The sequence below is a fragment of the Ursus maritimus genome, unplaced genomic scaffold, assembly GCF_017311325.1.
Source record: "Ursus maritimus isolate PB19 unplaced genomic scaffold, ASM1731132v1 scaffold_33, whole genome shotgun sequence".
NCBI lineage: Eukaryota > Metazoa > Chordata > Mammalia > Carnivora > Ursidae > Ursus > Ursus maritimus.
In genome coordinates this window covers 1,762,755-1,778,108 of record NW_024425897.1, presented here as the reverse complement: position 1 = coordinate 1,778,108, position 15,354 = coordinate 1,762,755, and the positions used below count along the sequence as shown (strand labels likewise).

Below are 15,354 nucleotides of genomic sequence, written 5' to 3'. Positions count from 1 at the left end.
GGGGACGACGTCAGTGGACGCCTGGGGAACGGCATAGGTGTCAGGTGAACCGCCGGCAGGACCCACTGGGATATCGGCGGGACAGGGGCGGAGGGCCTCACCGTAGGCCGTAGCGGGAGAAGGGGCCCACGGCTGCCCGGGCGTCGCGCTCCACCGCACAGGCGAAGGCACGCGCGGGGGCCTCGAGCCACGCGCAGCCGCCCAACCCGCGCTCCACCGGCAAACGTGTGTAGCTCACCCCGTTGGCCTGCAGCGTCTCTGCGAACACCTGGCACACGCCTGCAGGCGGGGAGGAGTCAGGAAGTAGCACGTCCTACTATCTGGGACCACCTCTCACCCCCAGCCCCCTCGCCAGGGAACAACGCCCCCCGCCCCAACCTGGGAGCACGTGCACGTGTTGGTGCCCGTCCACATGCGTGGGGTCCCCGCCCAGTAATTCCCGGAAGCGTATCAGCTGGGCCTCCAGCTCTTCCCGCACCTGGAGAGAGGACGACAAGGCACCTTGAATGTCTGGGAGCAGCTACCTAGGAGGACTCCCTCCAGGTGTCTCTGCGTGACTGCTCCAGTTTGAACCAGGAAAGCATCTATCGCGCTCTCCTGCCCCTGCCCCTGCCCCTAAATGGCTTCACGGTACCCTCGGGACGAGCCTTGGGGGTCAACGCGAGCCTCTTCCTGCAGCCGCCACCTCCGCACCTGGGGCAAGGCTACGTCTCCGGCCGCCACCGCCTCTCGAAATCCCATCTTGCCGAGGAAGAAGCCTTCGGGGCTGAGCAGCGACGAGGCGCCGTGGCGGGCCGGGCCCACGGGGCGGCCCTCGGATAGGTTGGCGTGGAGGCCCGTGGGGATTTGGTGCCTGCAGGCGGAGCGCGAGCGGGAGCACTGACGGCCACGGAGCGGCGGCTCCCCAAGCCCGCCCGGACCCTGTAGGGTGGCGCCACTCACCTGCCGGCCAGCTCCGCCGCGCTCTCTGCGGCTGCGCCGTTGACCAGCAGGGATACACTGGTCACAGCCCCCGCCAGGAAGGCCTCTACGATGCCTTCATCGCGCCGCGGGCAGTAACCAAAGTCGTCTGCGGTGACCACCAGCCGCACGCGCGCTCGGGCCATGGATGCTTCCGCGGACTGCTCAGGGCTCGGGAGGACTGCATCCAGGCCCCACCCCTAGACGCAGTCCGAGGCTCCGCCCCGACGCGCACGCCCCGGCGCGGCTGCACTTAGTCTTTGTTCTCGCCACCTACCGGTCCCGGTGTGGGCCTGCAACGATCTCCCGCCCGCCGCACAGTGCGCTCGCCCTAACAAACCATAGCTGGATTTATTGTAACGCGGGACTTTCAGTAACTGCAAAAATATTAGTATGAAAAATACAGGGGTACCTGGGTGGCTCAGTCGTTTAAGCGTCTGCCTTCGGCTTAGGTCATAGTCTCAGGGCCCTGGGATCCAGCCCGGGGTGGGAGTCCCTGCTCACCCTGGAGTCGGCTTCTCCCTCTGCCCCTCCTGCCTGCTTGTGCTCTCTCAAATAAATAAAATCTTTAAAAGAAATACGAAAAATAGAGGGAAAAAATGGAAAAAAAATTTTCTCTTACCTTTCCCTAAGCTCACCACTGTTAACTTTCTGGGTAGTGCCCTTTCAGTATTTTTCTAAGCAAATAAACCCGATTCCTTTACTCCCCCACCCCAAAGTTTTTGTGTTGTTTTGAGACGATAATGATCACATCAATGTTATCTCATTCTTGTAACGTTTCATTTTTTGATAGTCTATCAACTTTTTCAAATTTCCTATTTGGTGATTTTTTTCTAGGAAGAGGCTTTTTCTTTCTTTCGTTCGTTCTTTCTCTTTCTGAAAATAAAAGTTCTAAGTAAGAAAACATGTATACAAAAAAGAAAAAGGAAAGGAAAGAAAAGAAAAGAAAAAGAAAGCATGTATACCAATGGCTTTGTTTGAGGAAGCATTAGTCCCGATTCCACAACTCGAGCTCTGTGCCAGGCTACAACGTTTACATTCATAATCTCATTTTTCCCCCCTCTGTAGTCCACAAAAACTTTCCTTACTGATGGCTATACAAATAGTCACCATGGTTGAGAGAGTTTTCATTGTGATGTGTCTGCTTTGATGTTCCCAATGGAAAGTGCAGCGTTTGTGTCCAGCCCGTGAAGCTGGTAATGTCATTCCTGTTTTACAGATGAGGAAACTAATGCTCAGAGGGGGGAAGTGTCTTCTTGCCCAGCGTGGCCCTGCCAGAAGTAGTGGAGCTGGGACTGGCCTCCAAAGCTCTGGGCCTACTCTGGTTGTCTAGCCCCTAACTCTCCCCTGGGTTGGGGGCAAAGAGGGCAGAGCTGAGCTTGAGCATAACAAATCATATGCTCCTGGTGGGATGTTGTACAGATCAGAGGCCGCACAGGGCTCTTCATCAAGCTCCTGGCATAAGGATTGTTGTGTTCAGTCGTGATTATTGAATTGTTGGACTTCAACTATCTTTCTCCCCTGGAAAGCTGATCCTGGAAAGCCAGAGGCCCTGATGGCAAGCAGATTGGAAAGAGGAAATTGACATTTATTCAGCACCTACTGGTATTAGAAATACTAGAGATTAGGGGAGAGTGCCTCAGTTCCTACCCCCAAGGAGCACCATCTGGTAGACAAGTGGCAATACAAGTGGCAGAGTCGGAATGGGGTTTTTGTTAATTCTGTTTGGGGTGGCTGGCCTTCTGGGAAGGCTTCTTCAGAGGAGGTGACACCTGGGAGGAACATTAGGAGGAGTTTGCTGGGCCGAGGGGTAAGGAGGGAAAAGAGAGAAAGATACACAGGGCTCTTACTGGAGTGCCAGGTGTGTTGTCCGCAGATTTGATTTAATCTCCATACTCCCATATGGAAGGATGCTCAACTATTTACAGAGGAGGAGCAGATGATCAGAGAAGTCGAGTCACACTGGCAGGAAACAGCAGAGCTAGGAATTGAAGCTGGTCTGTGTCTTAGAACTGGGACTCTTACCACTGCTCTCAGGGACACCACAGAGGGGAGGGGGCTGAAGACACCCCCCCCACACTGTGGTCGTCCACACTGGGCGAGGGGAGAACCCTAGAAGGGAGCAGTCAGAGAGCAGGAGGCCCAGGACAACGCAGCGACCAGAGGTCGAGTCGAGGCAAGTGCTTGTGTCAACAGAGGAGGCTGTGGCTTTGACCCTTTAGGGCTCCCCTCAGGTTCGGAGCGCGGACCGGAGCCAAGTCTTGGGACTTCTCCTGGCTTGGGGGAGCAGTCAGATGCATCCATTGACACCCCCCCACACCCAGCTCCCACAGCGAGTGTGGGCGGGGCAAAGATAGAGAAGCGGGGGAGGGGCCAGCCTGGGTCCCGCCCCCAGTCATTGTTCCGGGGGAGCTGGAAGGCATTGAGGCCCAATCAGGATGTAGCATGTAAATGAGCAAGCCTGGCAGGTCGGGGAGACTCCAGAACTTGGTGTCGCCGCCCTGAAGAGGGCGCAGACTACATTGACCTGCACCGTGCGAGGCGCGGACTCTGGTGAGCAGGTCGGCTCTGGGCCAGGGGCAGAGGCCAGGGAGTTTTGGGTCTAGGAGGAGGGAGGGTCGGACACACTCAGGCCCAGAGATGGTCGGAGACAGCATGCGGACGTCCTTGGGGACCCCACCCCCGACGACTCTGGACACCGACGGTGCGCAGACGCCCAGGGGACGCCGAGCAGAGGAAGGGCCCGAAGCGTGAAGGACGTGGGGTGAGGGGAGGAGGGACCCGCGGACCCCGGGACCGCTGACGCAGTGGCTGACAGACGAAGGGAGAATTGGATTCATGGAGGACTAGGGAGACCCTCACGCCATCTCCCTGCCGGCGCAGAGAGGAATCCGTGGCTGCGCTGCGGAACCAGAGAGAGAGGAGGAGGAGGATAGCCAGCCCGTCCACCCTCACCATGACCAGCTGCCGCCACCATTCCGGATACTTGGCAGACGACGAGGCTGGCCACACCACCTACATGGCCTGGGTAAGTGTGTCCGGCAGGGCCCTGACTCCCAAGATCCCCCAAATGTTCCCCAACATCCCACATCACAGCCCTTTCTCAGTGCCTATTGACCTCATCTCTGAGCCTCCTAGTGACATCCATATCACCTTGACCACTCCTCTGACCTTCTGCTGGGCCTTAGTCACCCTTGACTTCATTCACTGTGTCCCCTGACCTCTAGCAGCTCTGGAGGAGCTTGGTAGATTGGGACCTGAGTGGGAGCATGGAGTCTACTCAGAGCCCAAGGGTCAGGACTACAGGTGGTCTGTATAGTGGAGACGGCTGGTCTGCTCAAAGTACAGAGAAGCCCACGTAGGACTCAGAGAGGTTTGTGATTGCCCATTCCTGCCCTGTATGAGGGCAGAAGTGGGCTTTCAGACTCCCTGGCCACATCTTGTATATATGAAATGTATGTGTCAGGGAAGCATCAGGGTGACCCAAAAGTGATCCCTAATTTGCAGAAGAAGAAATTGGGCCTCAAGAGGGACCATCGTGCCCATGGTGTCACAGCCTGCAGTGGCAGAGCCAGCGTCCAAATCCAGGAACTTTCTGACTCCAAAACACACTTCCTTCCACTGCCCACTCCCACTCAGCTCCTGGCACCCTAGGAGGACCCTCAGGGACCCCCTACCCCTGTGGAACATCCCTGCCTTCTGTGACATGCCTGTCTGCTCTGGTGCAGCCGCCTAAGAAGCCACTGTTCCCGGAAATGAGGCAAGCCTCCAAGTTGGGCCACATGCCACACCCACCATCGAGGTACACTCCCACAGAGAGCTTAGGGCTCCGTGGCCACCGACGAAACCCAAGGGACCCTCGGCCCTTTGGTACCTTCTTGGATTTCCTCGTCGAGGGTCAGGTGCTAGACAGCCTACAGACGGTGGTGGAAGAGGCAACGGAGCGCATGACCACTATGAAGACAGAGGCTGGGGTTCCACTGGTGGAGGTGCAGGACCCCATAGAGGTGCCGAGGGGTGGGCGGCGGGTGCGTGCCCGGCCCAGCCTCAGTACCGTGCACCGGCACCGGGCCCGGCCCAGCCTCTGCACTGGATGCCCCAACAACTACCCATCCTCCTCCAGCTCCATGTCCGACTCCCATAGCAGCTTCACAGCTGGCTGGCTGGGCTCCCCCAACCGGCACAGTGACCTGGGCATCCATGGCAAGGGCTCACTGCCACCCATGAGGGATAGACTTTTGCTGGAGAAGAACCTCAAACGGCTGCTGAAGCTGGAGAACAGAGGGGTGAGATCTAGGGCCATGGCCCAGGGTGGGTGGGATGGACCACAGTCCAGAGCTCAGGGCCAGGGTTAGCGCTGGCTTGGCTGCTTTTGAATGCCCCTGAAAACCCCCCTCTCTCTGCAGAAAGGCCTGGGTCAGTCCTGCTTCCGGAGGGACTCCCTGCTGTGGGACTCGCTGGGCAGCCAGGCCAGCAGCCAGTGGACCCAGGAGCCACCTCTGTCCTGGTTCTCGGGCCTGCTGGACTCAAGCACAGGCACACCCCAAACATCAGAGCCCAGGCCTGGAGAAGAGGAACTGACCTTCCTCAAGCAAGAGTTTGATAAGGAGATCAAGTCATTGTTGAGCCAGCCAGCGTCCTTTGACCTGCCTGGCTACTGTTCATTCCGTGAGCCCCATCAGACCCTGGACTTTCTGGCTGAGCACCACCTCTTCCCCGCCCTTCAGAGTGTGGTCCGCCAGGCTGTGGACAAGCTCAGTGGCGCCCGCCGCCATGATGGCTGCCCTCTCTTCCCATCAGAATGGGAGCCTGCAACAGAGCCCAATTCTGACTCCACGCCAGGCTCCAAGCCAGCCACACCCACCGATGGGGAGGAACCCTACGATGTGCTTCCCACCCAAGTCTCCAGCTCCAAGATGATTCAAAGAAAGAGCGCCAAGGGCAGAGGACAGGCCAAGCCCAAGGAAGGTGGTTCCCCTGTGTCTAGGGCCCAAGTGGCCACCAGATGCAGGATCGAGGTGACACCCACAGAAGAACCCAAGGTTCCCTCACCCCACCACAGGCAGGAGACTCCTGACCAGGACCCTGAAGTACAGAGATCACCCATACCTTCTTCTGGGCCCTTGAGCTCGAGCCAGAAGGCCCATCCCTGGCAGAGCCTGCACATCACTCTGCCTGCCCCTGGGATCGTGGTGGAAGGGTCCTCCAGCCAGACCCCGTCCACCATCTGGGGAATAGCTCCTCCTCTCACCTCCCCCTGCCCTGGCTTCTCCCATCACCTCCCACTTGCCTCCTCTGTAAGAAGCTTCTCCCCATCTCCTGTTTCACTGTATCCAGAGATGACCTCAAGGGTGGAGCTAGGGGGCTTAGGGAAAGGTTTGCATGGGAAAGGCTCTTTCAGCTACCACCCTTAGCACCCACTGTCACAGGTATCTTGCCCTGAGCAGTGGAACCACCTGAGCAAGCGACAAGCTGATGGGGAGCAGAAATCCTGGCCTAGCTACTGCCAGGTGTGGTCAAAGATGAATAAAGCCTATTTTTTATCCTGGGCATTTTTGTAATGTTTACAAGTGAATCTCAGAGGTCCTTCTCTGTGGGCAGCATCCTGTCCCTTGTGGACAGCAGCCTCAGCCAGAGCGGGGCCCTGCATCCTAGGTCCAGCTTCGTCTGCTTCCAACCTTGGACAGGACTCTCCAGTGTGTCTGCTGAGAGCGAGTTACTCAGGAAGGGTATGGAGGAGACGTAGGTAGGTGGCTGCACCCTGGTAGATTCCCGGCATAGCCCCTGACCCTCATCTCACCGATCAAGGCCCAGGCAGGCTTCCTTCCTCTGAACCTGGCCTGGGGGAGAACCCCAGGTTACCCAGGCTCCAGTTTGGCTGACACCATGACTGACATCACCAGCCTTGCCTCAGGCCTGCCAGGTGTGGCCTGTGTGAGGCCAGTGTGGTAAGTGGGAGGGTGCGGCCGGCATGCAGGACGTGTGCTCAGCGGTTGACTGAGACGGCATAGCAGATGTGGCAAGGCAGGACCGCGAGGGCGACGACAAGCGTGGCATCTGTGTGGGTGATGCGGAGGGTGCTCTGGGCGTGAGGGGCATCCGAAGGCATCAGGAGTGGCATGACATGTCTCCCTTTCCCTCCCCGGCTGTTGCACAGAGCCCCAATTACAAGTTCACGAGGAAGAAGCCACTACCCTCCATCTCCTCCAAGTCCAGCGTGTCCCACATCTCCAACCCCTTGTACGAGGAGCTCGTCAACTACTTGGTGGAGCAGGTCGTGTCCTTGCTCGTCTACAAGTACAAGTTTGAGAAGAATCTCTCCAAGCAGCTGGGCTTCATCTCCTTCCCTGTCACCGAGACGCTCATGGACCTCTTCCTGGGCTTCAAGAAGGTGAAGGGCTCCCGCATCTGCCTGTCTTCAAAGATCGACTGGAGCTGCCTGCTGCGCAGGCTGGAGGAGGCCGAGTGGGCCCGGCAGCTGTCCAGACAAGCATCCCAGCATGACTCTGCCTCCCAGCGTAGCTCCCACCACGGCACTGCCCACCGCAGGGCCCCCCACCACAGGGCGCCCCAGAGCAGCACGGAGTCCCCCTCCACGCTGCTGGAGCCGGCCACCCAAGGGGATCAGAGTGAGGCCACAGAGTCCAGCCTCAACAGTGAGTTGCCAGACTCTCAGCTGCTCCCGGCTCGGGAGGGCACTACAGCCGAGGAGCGGGAGCCCGCAAGCCAGCAAGAGCCCAAGCCCGCAGTGTTCTCCGGCACAGACATGGGCTCTCATCAGTGTCAGGAAGTAGTAGACGCGGACAGTCAGAGCGATGAGGAAGAGGACGAGGACGATGACTTCTTAGGGGACAGTGGCACGTCCCAGAGCTCCCCCGAGCCTCGAGCGGAGGTAGAGGTCAGCCACTCCACAAACGTGGGCCCCAGCGACCCTCTGTGAGGCCCCCGGGGAAGCTGCACACAGCGCTTGATTCCCTGCCCCTCCTCTTGCTCCAATGGACTGCTGCCCCCCATCCCCAGCCGGTCCCTGCCCCGAGCAGAGGCCAGTGTCGGCTGGATGCCCACGAGGAGCTCTGCTGGCCTGTCAGGGGAGCCAACAGGAGAAATAAAGCTTGTATTGATGGAGCACAGTTTTCTCGACCGGCGATTGCAGCCCTGCCTCTGCAGGCCTGAGCACCTGCCCTGGCGTAACACCTCGGACAGGCCTTCACGACAGCTGCAATGCCCTGACCCCCTGACCGCACACGCTCTGCTTGAACACAAGAATCTGCTCGCGGCTCTTCTCCGCTCCAGTGTGCACCTTCCTGGCTCTTCCAGCCTCTTAGGACTCATGGCCCCTTTCCCTAACGGCCCCTATGCGTCGCGGTTCCTGCTTCCAGAGGGAAGGGCAGCAACCGGCTCCCTCTGACATGCCGTACCCTCCTGTTCCTCTCGAGAAACCATGCAGCCGGCCTTTCCTGATGCCCCCTGTCTTTCTTATTTGTATTTCCCAGCTCCAACTCCCGAATCTGGAGGGTCCAAGCTAGGTCCCATGGGGGCTGCCAGTCTGGCAAGCTGTGCGACCAGGACCCCAAGATGGGTGGGTCAGGGACCCATTTTTCCAGAAAGCTCTTGTGGCAAGGATCTTTTAGGGCATATGCTCAGCTCATAAGGCCCATTCCCTGAGGCCACCCACTGCTTCCACCACCATAGTGTGGGCCCACAATGTTTTGGTACTTTCTTGCCACACCACTTGGCCATAGTCGATTAGCCCCTTTGACGCATCCCTGTTCCAAGCTAGGGCGGTCAGTTTTTTCCCCCCAGGAGCTTGTAATTGGGCTGGACTGAGAGATTTTTTTAAGTTTATTTATTTTTAGTAATCTCTACACCTAACATAGGGCTTGAACTCACAACCCCGAGATCAAGAGTTGCATACTCTTCCAACTGAGCCTGCCAGGCGCCCCAAGATAGACTGAGAGATTCTGGTGCAGTTTGCACTGATTGCTAAAGACAAGTGGACAGTGCAGAGCAGCCATCTTCCAACCCCTCTCTAGAGAGGCAAGAAATCCTGTCTGTAGGGAAGAGCCTGGAGGGGAGCCCTAAGGGCTCTGACACGCAGCAGCTGGCACGATACCTACCAGCTTTGCAGGGCTCTCTGCCAAGTCCTCCAGGGGAAAAGAGCACAGAGCCCCGCCCCGCCCCCCGGCCTCAGAAGCACATGTCTAGAGACTGCCCTGGAGTGGGAGCAGCCCCTTTGGGAACTGCCGTTGCACTGTGCTGAAGACAGCTGACCTTAGCTCCTGTTTCAGGCATCCGTTGCTGTGTAACCACTCCAAGGCTTAAGTGGCTCCAAAGTCCTTTTTCCTAATGCTGGAGTTTGGCAGGCTCAGCTGGCGGTGGTGTAGGCAGTCTCTTGTGTGGCTGCTTCTAGCCGGGGGCATGGCTGCGACCAGAACGTCCCGCATGGCCTCTCCCCATCCAAGCTGTCTCCCCAAGGCTCCTGACTGTTCGGTCAGTCATCTAGCCTGCAGTTCCTTACAGCACGAGGCAGCAGCTGGCTTCCGAGGGAGAGGAAGCAAGAACCACTGGTCCTCTTGCAGCTTGTGCTCAGAAGTCCCAAAGCAGCACTTCTGTGCCATTCTCTTGGTCAAAGCGAATTGCCATGCCCGCCCAGATTCAGTGTTTTGATGAGAGAGTCCATGTCTTGATGAGAGAAGCAGCTTACACTTATGGGGATGGGAGGAATTGTTAGTAGCCGTATTTGGAGGCCAGCAACCACCCTCCCCACCCCATAGCTGATTGCTCCTTGAGCGGTCCCTGGAACCAAGTTGAGTGGGTGAGCATCTGAACCTGAAAGCAAACTGTGGCTGGAAAGTGGAGGCTGCGGAGACACCATAATCCGCCCTGAGCATCTGCCCGTAGGGTGAGCTGGGGAAGGTGGTCTGCAGGGGAAGCTGGGAAAGGGAACAGCTTTGAGAAGGCAAGAGGCCTTGAGAAAGTCGAGGGAGAGCCAGGTTGGCTTCTCTTACTCCAGTTCTGGGCTCTGTTGGGGAGATTGCCTGCTGGGTCCTCACCATCCGCTGGTCTTACATGCAACGGGAAGCTGTTGGCAGCTTTAAGCAGGTGCCTGGCATGATTTGATATATGGTTTTTTTTTTTTTTTTTAAGATTTTAAGTAATCTCTACACCCACATGGGGCTCGAACTCACAACCCCGAGATCAAGAGTTGCATGCTCCACCGGCTGAGTCAGCCAGGCACCCCTGATTTTTTTTTTTTAATTTAAGTAGGCTCTATGCCCAACGTGGGGCATGAACTCATGACTCCTGAGATGAAGAGTCACATGCTGTACTGACTGAGCCAGCCAGTTGCCCCCCTCCAATACATGCTTTCTAAAGTATAAATCACTTTCCTGTGTGGAGAGTGACTTGGAGGGCCCTGAGCAGTGGAAGTACAGGACTCTGTTAGGAGGCAATGGTCGATATCTGGAGAGGAGAGACCGATATCAATAGATACCGATCTGGAGAGTGGCTTGGATTAGGGCGATGATAAGGAATGCAGGAGAGATGCTTTACAATCTGTTTTGGAGTTAGAGTCATCAGGATGTGTTGGATGAGATGTGAAAATGTGGCAAAGAATGGAATTAAAGACAAGTCCCAATTTGGGGGTTCAATCAAGGCAAGTGGAGGTGCCATTACTGCGACTCAGAAGCCTGGGGGAGGGGGGAAAAGTTTGAGGGAGGAGACCAAGAATTCTGCTTTGGACATACTAAGTCTGAAATGCTTGTTGGTATGTCCAAGAGAACATATCTATTGCTTCCCAGATTATACTCTAGCCCCTCCACCATGGATTGGAGGCCCCTCAAGTGAGTGCAGGGTCTGCCAGGGCAGATCTTTAGCAATTTAGACACCCTAAACCCTGAAAAGATCAAGTATCTTATCCCATATGTAATTCAAAATAGAAACACTATTAAACATGAAAACCCCAAAATAACATGTTGCTGTAATTAAAATGGCTCTACTCTGGATTTTCTGAATGCAAAATTCCAAATAATTTAATTAAATATAAACTTTTCTCCCTGCTTCGTTGGTGCCGCTGGTGCATGGGTTGTCAGCCTATTGAGTAATGTAGCCCGGAGCCAGTTCCCCAGTGGCTCTCAGCACAGGGACTGGAATTAAGTCAACATAAGAACGTTCCACCAATGAATAAATAAAGAGTAGTATAAGTTCTCCTCCCTTGAAGATTGAGCTGACAGCCCTCTGAAAAGGCACTGAGACAGCGACCCACTCATCAGAAACCTGGCACACTTAGTTCCCACAGTCACTTGGTCTCCCAGATTTCTGGTTTCCTAAGAAACTTTGGGGCTTTCAGGTGAGAACCTAGCGTTATCCTCAAAACCACAGATCCCTGCTGCCCTCTGCTGCCCAGTGGCCCTGTGCATGTGATTCCGCCCTGCAAAGAGTCCGTGAGTTGCCAGGGGAATTAAAAAAACCCAGAGTCCAGGGACTGAGGTGACCCATTCTCATAAAGGAGGTAATGACCGAATCACTGGGGGATTAATTAATCCTGGGATTCAGGGACTGAAGAACCAAGTTTATCCAGTATCTGAGATGCATCGACCTCGTGACCACAAAATCCAGTGGTCCAGCAACCCTGAAGCTGAGGACCCAGAGTCCAAGAGGAAAGATCGTGATTGAAAGCCCGATGATCCAAGATCAAGGGGTTTTGTGAACAGCTGCCCGCAGGGTCCTGGGATCCCCAGCCAGGTGTCCAGGGGCTCAGGTGCCCCTGGGTGGGGCGCCCGAACCTACAGAGCCGCTCGGCAGCTGCTCTCTAACCATTCTGCGCCGCACCAGCCTTCCCTTAGCATTCATTGGTGAGTCCTCGGAAGCGTGGACCAATCAAAACCCTCCTCGTGTCTCCAGCCCCCTCCCAGTCGCCGCTCTGGAAAGCTGGGGGCGGGGCCCCTCCAGGCTGACCCAATGGCAATGCAGGCGGAACGCCGTGCGGGCTGGCGATTGGCTGCCCTTACTGGCTCTGTCAGAGCCGGATTGGCGGGTGGCGGAGACGGAAGCGTCCCTTGGGCCCGAGCCGCCGGAGCTCGGCCGGGGCGATGTGGAGCGCGGGCCGCGGCAGAGCTGCCGGACAGGCGCTTCTGGGGCTGCTGCTGACGTTCTTGGTGGCGAGCAGCGGTGCCGCCAAGACCGGCGCAGGGCTCGTGACCTGCGGGTCGGTGCTGAAGCTATTCAACACGCAGCACAGGGTGCGGCTGCACTCACACGACATCAAATACGGATCCGGTGCGCGGGGCCCGGGACTGGGGCATCGTCAGGGGGCGGAGCCCAGGGCTGGGAGTTTGAAGGTGGGGTGGACTTGGGGGGAGTCTTCAGGGCTATGAGTCTGGGGGGGGTCATCAAGGAGCCTGGCTAGGGAGCCGGGGGGGCCAAGGACCGGCCGTTTTAAGGGGGGGGGTCGTCGGAATATTGGGGGCGAGGAGGGTCGTCCGGGAGCTGCGGGCCAAGGGACTTGGGAGTTCAGCCAGGGTCCAAGGGCCAGAGATGGGGGCTGGGAGTGAGCCGTTGGGGTCCCAGGATTGAGGTTGTCCCGGAAAGTTTATGGTGTGCGGGTCAAGGGTAGGGAGTTCAGAGATTGACTGCGACCCCGGGGTGGGGTGGGATGTCGCCCCTCAGGCAGCGGCCAACAGTCGGTGACTGGCGTGGAGGCGTCTGACGACGCCAATAGCTACTGGCGGATCCGCGGTGGCTCGGAGGGCGGGTGCCCGCGCGGGTCCCCGGTGCGCTGCGGGCAGGCGGTTCGGCTCACGCACGTGCTAACCGGCAAGAACCTGCACACGCACCACTTTCCGTCGCCGCTGTCCAACAACCAGGTGAGCCCTCGCCCCGGAGAGGCTCCTTGTGTGTGGTGAGGGGGAGGGCAGGGGCAGAATCTTGACTCTTCCTCTCCGTGGCTCTGAGCCTCAGCTTCCTGTGCGAAGTGGCAATTTCAATTCAGAAATGTTTACTGAGCACCACCTCTGCGGGGCAACTGACAGGAAGAGAGATCTGCTGGATAGCTTATCTCCTGGGGTTGAGTTGGACCGAGGAAGGGGATCCACAAGGCCTTTGGGTGGCGAATATGAAACTGGGCAGGGAAGGAGGGACTCAAGCTGGGTCTGGAAGGATGAGTGAGAGTTCTCCAGGCCACAGAGGGGGAGAATAGGGGTTTTTGCCAGGCCTAGGGAAGAGCTTGTGCTCCAGTGGAATTCATTGAAACTGGGGATGGAGAGGTGAAGGGGTGGAGTTGGGGTGGATGGGGGTTGTGGGGTTAGGGAGGGAGTGGGGAGGAACAGAGGCTGTTTGTATGAAATAGAGACCTGTCAGCCTAGGATGTCATGCTGAGTGAGGCTCAGAGAGGTTAGGAAGGGGAACATGGAGGAGAGAGGAGGAGGCCTTAGCTACTTGGGGGCCAGTGGCTACTGCCCAGACAGATGGGGTAGGGTGTGCATGTGTTTAAAGAGACCGTGTTGAGAGCCTACTGGGTGCTGGGGGTGGCGGTGGTAGTGTCCTATTTTGCAGCTGTGGAAGCTGAGGCTCAAGGGTACAGGGAAGGACCCAAGGCCCAGTGCCCTGGGTGTGAGTGCTGCTGCCAGAGTGACCACAGGGGATTCAGTGTGCCCTCTGTGGTGAGCACTGTCCTTCTACCCCCTGCACCCATAGGAGGTGAGCGCCTTTGGGGAAGACGGTGAGGGTGACGACCTGGATCTGTGGACCGTACGCTGCTCAGGGCAGCACTGGGAGCGAGAGGCCGCTGTGCGCTTCCAGCACGTGGGCACCTCTGTGTTCCTGTCAGTCACTGGAGAGCAGTACGGGAGCCCCATCCGCGGACAGCACGAAGTGCATGGCATGTCCAGCGCCAATACACACAATACGTGGAAGGCCATGGAAGGCATCTTCATCAAGCCCAGTGTGGATCCCTCTGCAGGTCACGATGAACTCTGAGTGCCATGGATGGGTGGATGGAGGCAGCAGGGTGGGGCATCTGCGGGGCCACTCTTGGTGGAGACTTTGGGTTTGTAGGGGTTCTCAAGTGCCTTTGTGATTAAAGAATGTTAGTCTGTGATTGTGTTTTGCTGTAAGCCTGGGGGTGAACAGGAGGTGCCAGCCGTCCCTGACCTGGCTCACCATCTCTTCCTTAGTGCAAAACCTCTTGTCTCCAGCACGGAATGACAGCTAAACCCATTCAAACCTTGATGCTCTTTCATGTATGCCAACACTGCCATCACAACATCCCTCTCCACCTTCAGATGGTCTGATGGCAAGTGACCCCAGTTCCCTAGCTCCTGAGCTTCATGAACCTTAGTGTTAAGGCCTCACACCCTAGCCTGCCTGGGCATGTGGCATCTCAAGCCCCCACTACAACTTTCCAGGGTCCCCAAGGAGATAACAGAACTTCAGAAGATATTACAATGGAAGGTAACCACAAAGGACTGCTACCTGCAGAAATCTGAGTAGTGTCCTTGGAAGGAGAGGCACAATTCTGGCAGGCAAAGCATTGCAACTTAAAGGCAGGAACAATAAATGGGAGAGCCCTAATAAAGGAAGGGAACAGTTAGGTTTGCTGGTGCATAGGTGACCTCTAGAGGTTATGGGGGAGACTACAGTCTTCCTGGACTTGCTAACTTGGCCCAAGTGGGACTGTATAGGTAGGAGGGGAGGGGTTAAAGGGAGCTGCTGGGGGTGCAAGAGTGCCACTTTCCTGAATGAGAATACAAGAGCCCAAGGAGAAGCTGGGAGTAGCAGCTGGTGGGAAGGGGCTTGGAGGAGTGTGGGCAGAGCACCTTGCAGGTGAAAAATAAATTGTGAGACTTGACGGGAGGTGGCTCATGCTGTAGGCCCTGGACCATTACTTCCCCGCCCTCTCAACCCATGAGCTGCTGCTCTGATCAAACACAGACCACCTGACCCCTCCACTGCCAACCCCCTCAAGCATTTGTCTGCAAGTTTAAGCTCCTCTCCCATCACCCACCTGACCTGCGACATGACTGCAGTACACCTAGATGAATAGCAGAACCAGTGTACAGCATGTAGGAAGCCTTGGGGAACCAAGGCTGAAGCTGTGACAACACTTAAGATGGCTCCAGACAGAACACAGGACAAGACCAAAAATTAAATTGCAGCAGCAGCAGCAGCAGCAGCAGCAGCAGCAGCACACGTTTACTGAACACTAAGTGTCAGGCACTTGGCCAACGATTTACACAGCATCTCATTGCTCCTGGCAACAATTCTGGGAAGCACGTTCAATTGTCTTAATTTTGCAGAGGAGGCTGCAGGTTGGTAAAGATTCAACCCAGCTCTACCTGCCTCAGAAACATTTGCTCTTGGTCATTGCATTGAGAGAATAAAGGGGGGGGGGGGGGG

At 56.9% G+C, this 15,354-nt stretch overlaps 4 protein-coding genes across 4 annotated transcripts in view; 3 read left to right on the top strand and 1 right to left on the bottom strand.

Annotated features, from left to right (window-relative positions):
* Positions 1–1,730, bottom strand: part of YDJC (YdjC chitooligosaccharide deacetylase homolog) — a 5,910-nt gene extending 4,180 nt beyond the window's left edge. Inside the window, exons 1-4 of the mRNA XM_040619544.1 lie at positions 943–1,730; positions 694–853; positions 379–478; positions 102–279 (exon numbers count right to left, since the gene is read on the bottom strand). Of these exons, the coding sequence (XP_040475478.1) occupies positions 102–279; positions 379–478; positions 694–853; positions 943–1,106 (602 nt within the window). The 5' untranslated portion in view covers positions 1,107–1,730. The remainder of the gene's footprint in view (positions 1–101; positions 280–378; positions 479–693; positions 854–942) is intronic.
* A 1,947-nt stretch (positions 1,731–3,677) lies between these two features.
* CCDC116 (coiled-coil domain containing 116) lies at positions 3,678–6,467 on the top strand. The gene is made up of 3 exons (XM_008697612.2): positions 3,678–3,994; positions 4,689–5,246; positions 5,367–6,467. The coding sequence occupies exons 1-3, from the start codon at positions 3,917–3,919 to the stop codon at positions 6,372–6,374; spliced, it is 1,644 nt and encodes a 547-aa protein (XP_008695834.2). The 5' UTR covers positions 3,678–3,916; the 3' UTR covers positions 6,375–6,467.
* A 465-nt stretch (positions 6,468–6,932) lies between these two features.
* LOC121100049 (coiled-coil domain-containing protein 116-like) lies at positions 6,933–8,085 on the top strand. The gene has a single exon (XM_040620098.1). It carries the CDS (start codon positions 7,085–7,087, stop codon positions 7,898–7,900), a length of 816 nt encoding a protein of 271 aa, XP_040476032.1. The 5' UTR covers positions 6,933–7,084; the 3' UTR covers positions 7,901–8,085.
* Positions 8,086–11,991: 3,906 nt separating this feature from the next.
* On the top strand, positions 11,992–14,056 carry SDF2L1 (stromal cell derived factor 2 like 1). Its single transcript, XM_040619541.1, has 3 exons — positions 11,992–12,237; positions 12,628–12,824; positions 13,654–14,056. The coding sequence occupies exons 1-3, from the start codon at positions 12,051–12,053 to the stop codon at positions 13,933–13,935; spliced, it is 666 nt and encodes a 221-aa protein (XP_040475475.1). The 5' UTR covers positions 11,992–12,050; the 3' UTR covers positions 13,936–14,056.
* The last annotated feature ends 1,298 nt before the right edge of the window (positions 14,057–15,354 follow it).

Bases quoted from the DNA above. Each gene is read 5' to 3' on its own strand.
- SDF2L1 (XM_040619541.1), top strand. From the start codon at position 12,051: ATGTGGAGCGCGGGCCGCGGCAGAGCTGCCGGACAGGCGCTTCTGGGG. The intron at 12,238-12,627 runs GTGCGCGGGGCC...GTCGCCCCTCAG, and splicing joins CGACATCAAATACGGATCCG to GCAGCGGCCAACAGTCGGTG. The intron at 12,825-13,653 runs GTGAGCCCTCGC...CTGCACCCATAG, and splicing joins CGCCGCTGTCCAACAACCAG to GAGGTGAGCGCCTTTGGGGA.
- CCDC116 (XM_008697612.2), top strand. From the start codon at position 3,917: ATGACCAGCTGCCGCCACCATTCCGGATACTTGGCAGACGACGAGGCT. The intron at 3,995-4,688 runs GTGTCCGGCAGG...GCTCTGGTGCAG, and splicing joins CCTACATGGCCTGGGTAAGT to CCGCCTAAGAAGCCACTGTT. The intron at 5,247-5,366 runs GTGAGATCTAGG...CTCTCTCTGCAG, and splicing joins TGAAGCTGGAGAACAGAGGG to AAAGGCCTGGGTCAGTCCTG.
- LOC121100049 (XM_040620098.1), top strand. From the start codon at position 7,085: ATGTCTCCCTTTCCCTCCCCGGCTGTTGCACAGAGCCCCAATTACAAG.